Source organism: Caretta caretta, chromosome 10 (assembly GCF_965140235.1).
Source record: "Caretta caretta isolate rCarCar2 chromosome 10, rCarCar1.hap1, whole genome shotgun sequence".
Classification (NCBI taxonomy): domain Eukaryota; kingdom Metazoa; phylum Chordata; order Testudines; family Cheloniidae; genus Caretta; species Caretta caretta.
In genome coordinates this window covers 15375462-15391101 of record NC_134215.1, presented here as the reverse complement: position 1 = coordinate 15391101, position 15640 = coordinate 15375462, and the positions used below count along the sequence as shown (strand labels likewise).

The 15640-nt window shown below is 42.9% G+C and overlaps 1 protein-coding gene across 1 annotated transcript; it reads left to right on the top strand.

Annotated features, from left to right (window-relative positions):
* Nucleotides 1-86: 86 nt before the first annotated feature.
* NPTX2 (neuronal pentraxin 2) lies at nucleotides 87-14536 on the top strand. Its single transcript, XM_048867439.2, has 5 exons — nucleotides 87-778; nucleotides 3435-3651; nucleotides 8778-9022; nucleotides 10799-10978; nucleotides 12755-14536. Exons 1-5 carry the CDS (start codon nucleotides 317-319, stop codon nucleotides 12980-12982), a joined length of 1332 nt encoding a protein of 443 aa, XP_048723396.1. The 5' UTR covers nucleotides 87-316; the 3' UTR covers nucleotides 12983-14536.
* The last annotated feature ends 1104 nt before the right edge of the window (nucleotides 14537-15640 follow it).

Below are 15640 nucleotides of genomic sequence, written 5' to 3'. Positions count from 1 at the left end.
GCCCCGACCAACCAGCGCCCGCCTCACCCAGCGCCCACCGGCCTCTCCCCCACCGACCTGCCTTTAAGAGCCCGCGAGCCGGAGCCGAGCGCCGCAGCTAGGGCGGCGCAGGTCCTGGAGCGGGCTCTGCTCCGAGCTGTCCGGGGCCGCCGCCGACCGTGCTCGGAGGAGGGCGTGGACAGCGCCTGGTCCCAGCCGCCCCGGAGAGCTCCGCGCGGGGGCTGAGCTACACCAGGTCCCCCAAGTGGTCCCCACCCCCTTCCCCGCAGCTTTAAGGGCTCGTTGCCCCCGGGGGCTCTGTACCCCGTGAGCCGGCATGCTGGCTTTCCTGGCGGGGCTGCTGCTCTCCCTCGCCTTCGGGGCCAGCTGGCGGGGAGTGAGGGGCCAGGAGAGCCCCCCGGGGAGCCGCTTCGTGTGCACCTCCCTGCCGCTGGACGCTGCCCCCTCAGGCTGCCCGCTGCCCCCTGTCCCCATGCAGGGGGGCGCCCTCCCTTCCGAGGAGGAGCTGAAAGCCACCGTGCTGCAGCTGCGGGAGACCATCCTGCAGCAGAAGGAGACCATCGGCAACCAGCGGGAGACCATCCGGGAGCTGACCAGCAAGCTGAGCCGCTGCGAGAGCTTCCCCGGCCCCGACGGCAAGCCCGGCACTGGAGGGTGGAGGAAAGAGTTTGCCAAAGGCAAAGACACGATGGGGGACCTGCCCCGGGACCACACCCAGGTCATCGACCAGCTGAGCCGGACCATGCAGACGCTGAAGGACCGGCTGGAGAACCTGGAGGTAGGAGATGCTCCGGGACAAGCTAGAGCCCGGCTGGATGGGGAGCTGTCCCTGGTGCTGCAAAGAGGGCGGCGGCGGCGGCTGCTGTGTATGTCTGTATAGCACTTTTAATCCGCGGTGCCATGTCCACGGCAGCGCCAGGCTGTAACGAATAGCCCTGGGGGGGACTGATGTCACCCACTGAAAATACACGGCCTCTTTCGGAAGGGCAATTCACGAAGTTGCTCCCAGTCACAGACTGAAAGGAACCGGCATCGCTTCCCAGAAGCTACAGATGGTTCATCCTGCAGCTGGGGCTCGCCAAGAGCCTTTATTTAGTCCACTTCTGGGTCAATCAGTTATCTATTCTCCCCCCTCTCTTCTTAGGGGCGACTCTAAATATATACCCTAGTGTAGTGACAGCGAGGGCCCACGTTTCCTTTGAGGCATAGGAGGGGAGGTTTGAGAAGAGAACTGGATGTGGGGACTGTACTTTCTGAATAAAAGGGTGCTTTAGACCGGCAATCTGCGGTGCAAGCCCTTGTGCTGGGTGCATGTTAAATTGTTAATGAATTCCTTATGTGTTTATTTAAAGGGTGGGGGAGGAGGGGAAGTGACGCTGCAGGAGAGGCTACAGAGAATTGATTTGTTGTTTTTAGTTAATGGAAAATCGAGTATCCCTCTTAGTATGTCCCTGCCCTTAAAACGGAAGAGAAGAGATTTGTGGGTTTTATTTTCCTGCTGTTATGAGCTTAGCATCTGTTTTTAATATTTTTAAATCTCTGCTAGTGCTGAGAACGTGCCTGCGTAGGGCTTGGACTATGATGCCGACATGTCCGGCCATATGACCTTGACATAGGGTGCTGAACAAAACAGCAAGGCCCTTGAGAAAGTTGTGAAGTGTGGGTCATAAAGACCATAGGATGCTTTCATGAGAGCTGGTCTAGAGTGAAAGCCAGCCATTCAAAGAACGGTACAAATACAAAGCCTACTGAAATCCGTGTAAAGGCTCTAATTGACTTCAGTAAGGCTTGGGTCAGGCTCACAGTTAGACACAGCACTTGTGGCAACGTTTGCTTGGATGGAAACTTTTTTTTTCCAAGCAGAGTGTTGGGGTTTTTTCCCCAGACCATGACAGAATTCTAGGTGTTTTCTTCCCCCACCCCATTCTGATGTATGTGATTCCCAAGAGGATTTAAAATGATTTATTAAAAGTTCATGTCTAGTCAACCATTACTAGCTGTTCTTTAACCAGAATGGCTGTTGAATCTGTTTTAATAATACCTCCAATAGTATAGGTTTTAAAACATTTTTCAAGGCATTCCCTCATTGGCTACTTCCCCACATAGATTACAGTGCTTGGGCCTTGCCTGCTGCTGGAGATGAGGCTCTTCTGGAGTCACACTGTCTAGCATATTATGGGACTGTCCCAGAATATGATTCACTTGGCTTGAAGTAGGCAGGAGGATTGATATGGTAATAGATATCTGCTTAAAAATTACTTCCCAGAACTGTGTTTTGGGATCTAACCCACCATCTTGGAAACTCTCCAATTCACGGAAAGCTTGGTTCTCTAGAGCAGTGCTTGTAGCCAAACAGCTTGCATTGCTTAGAGGACGACCGGACTGCTTCCAGGGATAGATGCTTGGCACAGTGACTCGGCTGACCTGGCAGCTAGAGAGCACATAATCTTTCAGAAAAGATGGACCTCAGGTAAATTTGAAAAGATTTGGTCTTTGATTTAATTTCTAGCAGATGGAAACTGAGATGTCATTCTTTTCTCCCCTCTGCCCGATTCCTTTCTTTCTTTACCCTCCCTTTCCGTTTCTTTGTTTTGTTCTCTCTAGTTCTCCTGTTCTCTTTGGAAGAGAACATTCAATAAAAAATAAATAAAATTTTAAAAAGGGCTGCTTCTCAAGGACAACTTTGAAAGCTTTTCCTGTTCAGTGAAACATTAGTCTATTATGCTGCTATTTATTGAAGCATCTCATGATGGCATTATAATTTTGGTGGGGAAAACAAGCTCTGGCACTAAAATGTCCATAGAAGATAAAACTCTTGGTTTCTAACTGTAATTTAAGTAAATCAGAGTCATTTGGGATAAAGGCTAGCCCACTTTGACAGCTTAAACAAATAACTTCCATAATGGGTCACTTTCAGAATTGATTTGATGAAACATCTGAACTCTTGTTTGTTAAATCATTCACTATTACCAAATTAAAATACCCCAAATGTCTATTTTGATTTTTTTAAAGTAATCAAAACATTTTCTTGGTATAATTTACTCTGCTTTAGTGTCTGGTAATGTCATTTTTCATTTTTTTTTTCATTTTTTGAAAATGTGCAACATGTAGCTATTTGAAATACATCAAACTTGGCTTCTTGAATTTATTTTATTGAACGATCTTTCTTAAATGTATGACCTTTCATTGATATGAAACAAGGGAAGCATTAAACAAATACATTGGTATTAAAGAAATGAGTCTATTTCTTTCGTTAGCCTGATGAAAGGTTTGAACATGACGTTGCTTTTTAGCATTTCTATTATACTTTCAGGAGAGCTTAGTGTTCTGGGTTTGAAAACTGCTTGCTTCCTTGGTCATGAGCAGACCCACATTTCACAATTTTTGCTTTTTCAGATATGGCATGAAATCTTTCTTTTCTTTTTTCCTTGAAGCATCAACTCCGAGCCAATGTGTCATATGCAGCCCTGCCTAATGAGCTTCGAGAGATGCTTCAAAGGAGGCTTGGAGATCTAGAGCGCCAGCTTTTAAGCAAAGTGGCTGAACTTGAGGATGAGAAATCCCTGCTTCATAATGAAACTTCAGCCCATCGGCAAAAGACAGAAACAGCCCTGAGTGCATTGCTAGAAAGAGTTTCTGAACTGGAGAAAGGTAATTTAGAAACAGAATTTAAATCCTTCCCTGAATTTTCCTGTTTAGCTTTTCTCCTTTTCTGCTGCAGTATTAGAACTCAGCATGGTCTTGTGCTGAGGGACTGGACTATGTATCTGGAGATCTGGGTTCAATTCCTGCCTCTGTCACAGACTTATTTGACAAGTGACTTTGTCCGTACAGTTTCCCATCTCTAAACTGGAAAAAATACTAGGGTTTTGAAGATGATCCCTTAAAGTTTGTTGGATGCTAAGATATGGGGGCCATCTAAATGGAGAAGGGGAAAAAGGCAATTCTCCTCAAAAGTGCTTTTGACACACTTTATTAGATCATATGATTTTAGTGCAGATAAAGTTAGTGAACACAAGTTGCCTATTGGCATAGGCTGCTGCAGCTAGCTTCACCCTCTAGATCTGCAAGCACTAATTATGCCACTAGCCCCTCTCCACTTTTTCTGTTGAATACACCATTGAGACACAACCTTTGGTTTTCATTAGTGGTGAACATTGCCTCTGAGATTCAGCAGACCTTGAAGCATGTGTCCTATCCCAAATGTGCAACCTTCAGGTTTTACAATGGATTACACGTGGTGCCACTGGGAGACTTTTAATCCTAATCATTTAATCAGATATGTAGATTAATTATTACTGGGGACTGCATGTGTGAGTACTCCATTTATTTAACTTACAAATGCATGTGGCAATGAACGACAAAATGAAACTGTCGGTAAGGACAATATACCAACAGAGAATTGCATAGCATTAGATTATTCTTAAATAATCTTTATAAGAACAGCAGGGTTGGACAAGAACTTGCTTGGGTGAATGGGCTGTCTGCTTAAAAACAAATTGCACGTTTTTGAAAATATACCCACTACAAACATACACATCTCATGAATTTTAAACTACAGACTAATGGATCCATTTGTTCAGTACTGGGCATATTCTTTTCATTTAAAAATGTGCAAAAAGATGTCTAACTAGTCACTTAACATTTTCCCAATATCAAAACTGAAGTCTGAGCTGCAGTGAAAATGTCTGAGATGTAATAAGCTTGGAGCAATGAACCCTTCCAAATTAACAAGTTTCTCTAGAACCTTTTTAACAAAGACTGTCTATAAAAGTGCCTTGAATTGCAAACTTACTGACACTTGTAATACTGGGCCAGAAATAGTGTGTCCCTATAGGACACAGGTCTTCAGAGAGAAGTAAGAGTCCAATATCCAGTGCTTATAACTCTTTGGGGGACTAAAAACAGCTGAGAGAACTTTAGAAATCTTTGGGAGATCAGCTTTTTTTAAAAGTGTTGATGTGTTTGGCGCCAGGAATTGGGAGATGTAGGTTCTTATCCTGGCATTGTTACTTTTCTCTACAATTCTGATGCAACTCACTTAGCCTTTCCTGTGCCTTACTTTTCTCCTTCTGTAAAGCGGAGGATAATACTTGCTGTGTTTAATTCTGGAGACTGAGAAATTCAGTCCATTAATGTTTGTGAAGCCCTTTGGGATGCTGTAACGAAAGGAGCAGTACAAGTGCCAAGTATTAACTTTAAAATGCGGGTCCATTTGCAATCTATTTCTGGGCAATAGATTGTCAACCATCCCACAGTGCCACAATCTCTGGACCTTGTATTTGTCCTGGCAAAAGAATCTTTTGTAAAGGGTAGTAGGAGACTCTGGAAGAGTTCTGACTGGCTCTTGATTTTTTGATATGGAGGTGTAACAGATGATTGTGGACTCCAAGGACTTGCCTACCTGGTGAAGTAAAGCACACTAAGGGTGATTTCTAAAGCACACTGATGTGTGGCTCATTAATTAGTCTGTATAGACCCTGCTGGTGCACACCAAAGGCTCCATAGGACACTTTAACATAGTGCTATGTTAAAATGTGCCAGAGAACGTTTAGTTAGACTGCAAGTCACTGTCTCTTACCATGTATATGTAACCTAGCACCTACCATTACAGCTGCAAATGTCTTTCTTTTTGTTCGTTATCATAGTCAGGGCTGGTAGCACCACCTATGAGAGGCTGCCTGACACTCCCCAGGATAAGACCCTGTTTTTAGTTGCTTTTGGCTTTTCCAAACAACTGTTTGGGGTTTGCAATTTTCCAGGCCATGCTGAATGGCTTTGGCTGAAGTTCTCAAAAATATAAATAAATAAATCAACCATTTTGAAGATCGAGGGTAGGGGAAAATACACTAATTTGGCCATGTTAAATTCTAGTTCCCCATGCTTTGGAGAAATTTGTCAGAAGCATGACCATTGTCAAGCATGTGTCTTTTGATAGCCCCCAGGAAAGTCTGGCCAAGTTATACGTCTTTGAAAAATCAGTTTGCACATGTTTAGTGGTGAATTCTTTGATTTGTAGCAGTTACATTTTTGAAGATGCCATCCTCACTGAGCATGCTTGAGCCTTGGAGCACCTGCTGACTAGGCTGTGCATGCACTATCCTCAGACAAACTGAACATGCTCCCTGGAGCCCATAGCTACAGGGGTGAAGCCAGACTTTCCCTGTAATTATTGCTCCGAGCTGCTCTGGTCATGGCTGGGGCCAGGCACTGGAACCAAGAGCGGGGAGCCTGTCTCTCCTGTGCTCTTGGTGACCTTCCCACCTTTGCCTGGCTGCTATCAAGGGGAATGTAGAGGAGGAAGCCATGTGATCCACATGCAGAGGGGACGAAAACCAGACCTGGGAAAGGAGTTGATTGGGGCAAGGAGTCTGAGACTCCCTCTGGAAGGAGGGGAAAAGCTAGGACTGGTTGGCTAAGGAGAGTGGGACTGGGAGGCAGTGAGGGGTGGGGTGGAGTGGAAGAACCAGAACCAGTTGGTCAGGGGAACACAGACTGAGTCTGGCTGGACAAGGGGACCGAGAATCAGTGTGTCAGGGAATTGGAAGGAACCAGGGCAGAAGGGAGGAGAAAACCGAACTGAGGAGGAGCTGGTGTGTGGGGGAGAACTGGGATTGTCTGGCCAAGAGACTGGGGCAAGAAGCTGTGGAGGATTATGGGTAGGGGCAAGACTGAGATTGGATAAGGAACCTGGAGAGGGAGACTGGGCCTGGGAGACAGTGGAGGAGATGGATCAGAAGAGGAGTTGGTGGGGGGAGGAACTAGGCTGGGCAAGGAGACTAGCCCTAAGTGTAGGGAGGGGGAGATTAGGAGTGTTTGTGCGGCAGGGTGAGGGGGTGATTGAGACCTACAACTGTCTGGACAAGGAGATTAGGGCTGAGACACAAATCTTGAGTAATGAAGACTGGGAATGGTAGGAGAATGAGCCAGAGGTGGGGAAGAGTAGGACAGGGAAGGGGGTCATGCTTCTGGGGAAAATGCACAGAAGAGTCTGTGCCCACTAGAGCACCCCCCCTCCAGAGCTGGAATGGAACCCAACATTCCTGAGTCTTGCCATTCCCCTGCTGGCAGCATATATCTGTGACCTACACTGGCAAAGTATGTCTCAACCCTCTCCAGTGCTGGTCCACATAGTGGATGGTTCCTACTATTGCTATCAGTTACTTTGTTAGCACAAGTGGCAGAGGTCTGTGTGGTGGATCTAAAAGTTCCCTGCTGATTATGATGCCAGGTAGAATTTCTGAGGTTTATTCTTTTCTTTTTCTTTTTCTTTCCCCCAGTTTGCTTTAAAAAAAAACCTAGGAAATTACAAAAACTCATGTTAAAAGTCAAGGAAGTTAGGAAATACCAGAATTAAGATTGCACAGGCAACCCTAATTTGGTCCCCTTGTGCATAATGTGCTAGATACAGTCTTTAATTACATGCTCACATATTATTATTTCCACATGATCCTTGCCTTGTTCAGTGCACAGACTAGACCTTCTCTGGGGATGAATTGGGGTTGTGTAGTGAAGGAGGCTATTACAGAAATTTGAAGGTGAGTAAATGAGGCAGAGGACTTCAGGAAGAATAAAGAAGGTATGATGGATAAGGCAATTGTATATTGCCCTGGAGAACTGGATTCGATCCCTGCTTCCTATATATGTGATGCTGGGTAAGTCAAACCAATCTTTTCACAGGGAGTCATGAATTGTTTTCCTCCTCTTTCTGGGTGCCCAACTGGACCCTGCGGTCTAATTAGCAGAATTGCTGAGCACTCAGGGCTGTAACAGAAGGCAATGGGAGCTGTGCTTTTGAAGTGCTGTATAATGCTAAGTATTAGAGCTCATCAAAAACATTTGGACACAATTTTCCACTGGACAATACCATTTAGTCAAAATCAAAACCTATTGTAGTAATATGTTGATTCTGATGAAACTTTCAACAGGAAAAAGTTGAAATAATTTAAGTCAATTTTGTTTTGACTTTTGTATTACATTAATATATCTACATTATGTTGTATAATAAAAGATGAAATAAACCAAAATTATCAAAGAGAAGTGTCTTGTTAGTGCCAATTTTTGTGAATTCTACAATAAGCCTCAAACTTTCTTCATTCCAGTTCAGAATGAATCTTAAAAACAAAACAAAACAAAAAAACCCCACCTTCCACAGAATGGAAATAGTAGGCCTGATTGGAAAGTAGGTACTCTGAGATCTGGATCTAGTCATGTTAAATTGGTCTCCCAGACCTAGTGAATACTTCCCCTTAATCTCTCTGTGCTTTTGGTCCTCATCTCTAAAATGGAGACCATGATACCATCTCATCTTGCAGGGGGTTTGTCAAGATACATTAATGTTTGTGAAGCACTCAGATACTAAAGTGGTGAGTGCCATAGAAAAGGCCATGGGGAAAATAATTTAGTTTTTAGAGCTGCCTTTGAATAATGGGGAGTAAATTAGGTCTAGGCCACACACTGGACAACAAGGAGAATTCAAAATATAAATAGCTGCTTATTGAGCGCTGTTCATTCTGTGCACTGAATGAGGCAGGAATCCTATGGAAAAACAGTATGTGATCATATAATTAAAGACTCTATTAGAACAGACACACAAGGGAGGCAAATTGTTCAACCTTAATGTAGGTTTGTGCAACCTACATGCTATTTGAACATAGCCTGTGTGTAATTCCTTAAATCAGTCAGTTAGAAAATAACCTGTCTTAACTGAGTTCAGCTTTAGATAAGAAGTCATTTAAAACACATGTAAAGCTTTTTTTCTCTTTCTATAACCATAGGAAGCAGTGCTTTTAAATCACCAGACGAATTCAAGGTCGGTCTCCCTCTTCGCACAAATTATTTATATGGGAAGATCAAGAAGACTCTGCCAGAGTTGTATGCCTTCACTGTGTGCTTGTGGCTGAGGTCAAGTGCTTCTCCTGGAATTGGAACACCATTCTCCTATGCTGTCCCTGGGCAGGCTAATGAAATTGTGCTGATAGAATGGGGGAATAATCCAATCGAATTACTAATTAATGACAAGGTGAGAACTAACTACTTTCTTGTCTAGAATAGACAGCCCAGGTAAACGGAGATATTTTAAGGCCTGAATCTGCACTATAAAAAATCTCAGGTAACTTTTCGACTGACTTCAATGGCAGCAAGATCAGGGCACTAAAGTTTAAAATAAAAAATGTACGTACTTTCACAGAATGGCTTTGAATAAAATTAGGTGATGCTTTTGTTCATGAGAATAGGTAATGTGGTATAGCTGGATAGGCTTCACCTATGCTTGTACATTACAATTACAAACATTTAGAAATCCTGGGTCTGAGTCGCCTCTCATTCACACCATTTTAAATCAGGAGTAACCTCTTTGAAGTTAAACCAGTTTAGAGCCTGTATAAAAGAGATCATAGTCAAACCAATTACGTTCTTTTTAAATTAATAGGAATTTAATATATCAGGTTAATTTTATGCCAGTTTCATTCTGAGAGCAAAGAGAATAAGGCATATGTCAGACTTTTATTTTTTTATTTTTTAAAGTATTCTACTTACTAGGTCTTCAATTTATGTCAAACTTTTCCAACTGTTGTCTTTGTCTATAAGAAGTTTAATTATCAGGGACCTCTCCTACAAAGTGTCAAACACACAGTAAAGGTGCTCGGCACATTGCAGAATCAGGCCTGAGAAGAAATACTAAAACCCAACTTTTCAAAATTAAGTACCCTGAACATCTCCCCTGACCCCCACCCCTAGTTTGGGCTAGCTGTCAAAAGAAATTGATTTAGAACTTGTAAACCTCAAATTATGTCATTACACTACTTACCTGAGTAAAAACTAGATTGTTCAACAATGGCTGAAGTGAGTTTTATCAAAACTTGGCATCAGGCACTGTACTGTGTGCACAGAGGGGTGGAAATCTCATAAACACCTAATCCCTGGGAGTATAGTGATAGGGTTGCTAAGATACCTACAGTACAATTCAGATGGTTCACAGTCCATGTAGTGGGTTAAGAAATACTTATTAAAAATACCTTGTTAATATTTTTGGCTTGTGTATGTGGGGGGAGGGGGAAAGGAGGTTGTTAAGTTCTCTCTAATGTTCTCCCCATTTGTAGGCTTGTTAGCCTACACTGTTAACTGCTTGTGCAAGGCTAAAAATATTCTTCTACGCTAAGGGTTGATCCAAAGTCCACTGAAGCCAGTGAGTCTTACTATTGACTTCTGTGTTGGATTATGCCCATAAAGGGGCCTAATCCTGTGCCCTTGGAAGCCCACAGTAAAGGTCCCATAGACAGTTTGAGTAGGAGGGGCTCAAGATCGATCTTGGCAAGTAGAGTGCAGCAGTATTTTCTACAAATGCCACAGGCAAGCCCCAGGATTGAAGGACTATCCTAGCACGAAAACTGAATGGAAGGTTAGAGCTAAGCATGAAGGGATTTCAACAACAAAGAAATGCTATGGACTAACCTGCAGCATCAGCAGGAATGGTGGTAGCCCAGGCTCTCGTACCTGTGGTATTTAGCCACAACTGGAGCAGAAAACATGTCTGTCTTGCTGAATTCCCAGTGCATTGAACATACCTCCACCCCTCCTTTCATTGAGATGATTCTCTTTTTAGCCATTTGCTGTGTAGCTGTAAACCTGGGACAATGTAGAATGACTTGTTTAAATTTTCTGTGGGAATGAATGTCTGTCCTGTATCAGTGTATGAAGACACTAGAATAGTAATAAAGCCTTGGTCGGTTGCCATTATTCAAGGGCTGGCACTGCCAGACACAGGTCTCCGGTATTCATTATTGTTATCTACATGTAGGTTGCCCAGCTCCCTCTCTTTATTAGCGATGGAAAGTGGCATCATATCTGTGTCACGTGGACAACTAGAGATGGAATGTGGGAGGCTTTTCAGGATGGAGAGAAGCTCGGCACTGGGGAAAATTTAGCCCCTTGGCACCCAATTAAACCTGGAGGGGTCCTGATTTTGGGTCAGGAGCAGGTGAGTTGAAGAAAAATTTTTCTTATAAAAATAACCAAATCTCTCTCCCTTCTCTAAAAGCAGAAATTAAAGAAAAACCTACTATTTACAAATAAAGTGAATTTGGAATTCATAGGACTGCCGTTGTCCAGTTATAAAATACCATTCCCCATGCTCCATGTGTAGCATCTGAGAGATGCATGACAAAGCAACAGATATTTGGTGGAATCAGTACCTATTACCATGCTGTATTTCTCTTATTTAATATTTCCTATTGCAAGTCTTAATTTAATGCTAAAATATGAAGCATTGGTTCTGTTACTTTTGCCAGTGATTCAAGGCATTAGTCAGATATGAATCCTTTGAAACTGATTGCTGGCAGCTATATGGAGGCTAAATACTCTGTGGAAATAGGCTGAATTGGATCAGTTACGATGCATCTGCACATAGTGATGGACAACTGCTTGCAACAGTAGTTGCCGTGCCTCCAATCTTCAGGCCAGCGCAATTTGGCCCTCTTTCGGGGAGAGCACAAGGAGCCCCTTCCTTTTCCTTCCACCCCCTTCATAGCTAGAATATTGGCACTGTTCCTCTATGAATGCGTAGAGGAATCGAACTATTATGGCAACTGAGCACTAAACCCAAGTAGGGGGCATAATGGAGAGGCTTGTGGCTGTGTCCGGGGTCCCTTCCTGCCCTGTCCCAGAGGCAAACCCACTGGAGGCTGAAGCACATGCTATGCCTTTGTAAAGGGGAAGAATAGGCCACTTTTCTCTGTGGTACTCGGAGCTCTCCAATCAGAAGTCATCCGACCACTCGCTATACAGTGACTTATGTAACCAACACGCTGCAAATTGTGATATTTGAATATTGGCAATGGCCTTTACTAATATTTTTTGTAAAACAGAAGACATCTTGCTATGAAATTGTCAAATTACCTAAGGAATAAATTGACAGATTTTGTGATCTTTTTCCATTGAAAAGGAAGTGAGATTCACTAAAATTATTGGCTGTAAACTAATTGCTCCTTGCTCATGTCAGTCGCTGCATAGTAGATGCTCAAGTTCACCATTAAAGCACTGGCGAGCTCTTCTGTAAAGCTTTCCCTCTGCCTACTCATACTATACTTGGCTCCAATCTGTACTACCAACTCACTGTATAATCATGCCAACTCCGTGTAGCTCTTTGCCGCTTGCTAGTGGCTGGACCATTTAAGGAGTCAGACTGCTATTACCTCCAACATGATGTTGGTCCTTTAATACAGGCAATAGAAGCTATACTTTTTTTTTTTAAACCCAGAGGTCCTGGTTCAATCCCTGCAGATGACTGGTCCAGGGGCATGGTTATATTTACTACTATAATTGCATAAGGGCTCAAACCAGCACACTTTACACATGCATAGGTATCACTGAAGTTAACAAAATCTAGTCTGGGCAAGCACTACCCAATCAGGCCTTAAATCAGCTCTAATATTTTTTTTTTAAGGCCAGCATCTGTATGCCTTGCTCCCAGAGGTGAGCATGAGTAGCTCCTCTGATTTATGACTTCACCCTCTTGCTATTGGAAATGGCGTTCACACTCTTGTGATACAGCACACCAGTTCTTTGAGACATGAGCTTCTAAATGCTTGAAAGAGCAATATTTTGTGAAAAGTAAAACAAAGACCATTTAGAAATCTTGGTGACTAGCATTTTGCACTTGCATTTCACCTATTGCGGGTAGTGTGGGTGGCTTCTGTAATTTTAAAGCACATGGAAAAACCTGTTCATCTAATTCTTTTATTTTTTATTCATAAAGGACACGGTTGGAGGCAGATTTGATGCAACTCAAGCCTTCGTTGGGGAGATGAGCCAGTTCAATATCTGGGACAGGGTCTTAAAAGCAGAAGATATCATGAATATTGCTAACTGCTCTACCAACATGCCTGGCAACATCATACCCTGGGTTGATAACAATGTTGATGTATTTGGAGGTGCAACTAAATGGCCTGTGGAGACATGTGAAGAGCGTTTGCTAGATTTATAGCTACAATCACTTTTCTATTTAAGTGCCCCATTTTATTAGGACAATCCTTGTAAGGTCTGTCACACTTATTTCCCTACCAAATGAATTGAGGGGTCGGGGTGGGGGGGGGAAATCCTGAGTAAACTGCTTGGGGACAAATAAAGCTGGTAGCTCTTGGCATGAATCCTGAAGATGAAAGAAGCTCAAATAGCAGTTGTCTTAAGGTGGATCCAAAGATACCTATTGAGTTCAATGGACTTTGGATCAGGTTCTTGCTTGGTACATTAATTCTTCTAGGGGAATCTCTTTTGCAAATGTTACCTATATCAAGTGGAAAATTGCTTCTCTCTGATAACAGGCAAAATGTACACCTTGGTATTGAATCTCCCCCCCGTATTCAACACTCTTTTACAACCTTTTTAAAGAAATGAGGTAATCCTTAACTGCATTTACCACACCTTAACTCAACACACCTGAGATCTGCAGAGAGCAGCAGCAGAGTAGCCACTACCCGCATTACAGAAGGTAATTGCTCTACAATTTAGACAAGTTAGAATCCTTGCCTTGTGGTATGTCATGACCGAAACACTCTGCCTCCTTCCCCAGACCTGAAGAAGAGCTCTGTGTAGTTCACAAGTTTGTACCTTCTTCCAACAGAAGTTGGTCCAATAAAAGATGACGACCCCCCCACATCTTGTTGCCTCTTTTTTAGGTCATGAGGGACTATATAATACAATGCAAATGCTATTCCACTCCAAATTCAGAGACCAGGCTAGATACTCAGCTGATGTAAATCAGCATGGCTCCATGAAATCAATGGAGCTATGCTGATTTATATCAGTTTATACCAGCTGATGTTCTGGTCCCCAGTCTGCATGTGTTCCCTCTGCTCCTCCCCACTCCCATGGATTAGGTGATGGTTGAATGATTGTACTTGTATTTTATGTAGGTTAATGAGTGTGCTGCATTTCTCTCTGATTTCAATCACTAGTCTTTTTCTTTTCTAAATACATATAAAATATTTCTAAGTGAATTTCAGTTGTTTTACTCTGAAAGGCCTTTTTATAAGCAAGTGCCAAAGTTCAGTTTCCATTTGCTGAGAATCACTAATATATATATTTTTCCAACATAAGTCTCTATTGCAGACACTTCCTGTATTATGATGGTCCTATGTGCTATGACTAATGTGTTGGCTTTCAATTCTTGTTAATTGTCATGACTTCTGTAAGCACTGAGCTGACTTTACAAAGTATATTTTATTATGCTTTTTTCTTAATACTTTGGGGACAGAGTTGTATTTTCTTGGTATTTAGTGACTCTTTGGTTTGTGGCTTGCAGATAGCATATGTACTGTACCAGAAAGAGTTAATACTTATTGATTTAAAGAAAAATGATTTTTAAAAGAGGAAATTTATAAAGTTAAATATCATATTTTATTTTTCATGTTTTGAATTGTAAGAATCTCTATAGTTACAGTTCCATTTGTTGGATAAAGTTACATAATCCCACTAATGTAGTATGATCTTAAAGGAAAAATTCATACAACTTTTAATTAAAAAATGCACTGTAAAATCACTACTTTCCTTTATATTCTTGCAAAGTACCATCTGACACTTCACAGTGCTATGATTTTAATCATATTTTTTAGACCTATAAACTGTGCCTCTAAAAAAAAAAAGGTGGTCTTCTCAAATTATATTTCTATTTCCTTTATTCCCCAATGACACACAAACTACAGCCCCAATCCTGCACTGACTGACATGTGTATGTAACCTATACACCCAGGTGGCTGCAGTCACTATTAAGTGGCATGTAAAGTCTTTTGTAAAAAGGCATTTTCTTTCACCACTGTGGCACAGGGAGCCAGACCTACTGATAATATGCATGAGCAGGTGCAAAGCCCTGGCTGGGATGATTTAACTGGGAATTGGTCCTGCTTTGAGCAGGGGGTTGGACTAGATGACCTTCTGGGGTCCCTTCCAACCCTTATATTCTATGATTCTATGATTATATTCTAAGATGAGGCCTCACCAATGTTGAATAGAGGGGAACAATCATGCCCCTCGATCTGCTGGCAATGCCCCTACCTATACATTCCAAAATGCCATTGGCCTTCTTGGCAACAAGGGCACACTGTTGAATCATATCCAGCTTCTATTCCACTGTAACCCCTAGGTCCTTTTCTGCAGAACTGCTGCCTAGCCATTCGGTCCCTAGTCTGTAGCGGTGCATGGGATTCTTCTGTCCTAAGTGCAGGACTCTGCACTTGTCCTTGTTGAACCTCATCAGATTTCTTTTGGCCCAATCTTCTAATTTGTCTAGGGCCCTCTGTATCCTATCCCTATCCTCCAGCGTATCTACCTCTCCTCCCAGTTTAGTGTCATCTGCAAACTTGCTGAGGGTGCAATCAACACCATCCTCCAGATCATTAATGAAGATATTGAACAAAACCGGCCCCAAGACCGACCCTTGGGGCACTCCATTTCATACCGGCTGCCAACTAGACATGGAGCCATTGATCACTACCCGTTGAGCCCGACAATCTAGCCAGCTTTCTATCCACCTTATAGTCCACTCATCCAGCCCATACTTCTTTAACTTGCTAGCAAGAATACTGTGGGAGACTGTGTCAAAAGCTTTGCTAAAGTCAAGGAACACCACGTCCACTGCTTTCCCTTC

Excerpts from the sequence above, each read along its gene's own strand:
- NPTX2 (XM_048867439.2), top strand. The coding sequence starts at position 317 with ATGCTGGCTTTCCTGGCGGGGCTGCTGCTCTCCCTCGCCTTCGGGGCC. Across the intron at positions 3,652-8,777 it reads AGTTTCTGAACTGGAGAAAG|GAAGCAGTGCTTTTAAATCA; the intron begins GTAATTTAGAAA and ends CTATAACCATAG. Across the intron at positions 10,979-12,754 it reads TGATTTTGGGTCAGGAGCAG|GACACGGTTGGAGGCAGATT; the intron begins GTGAGTTGAAGA and ends TTATTCATAAAG.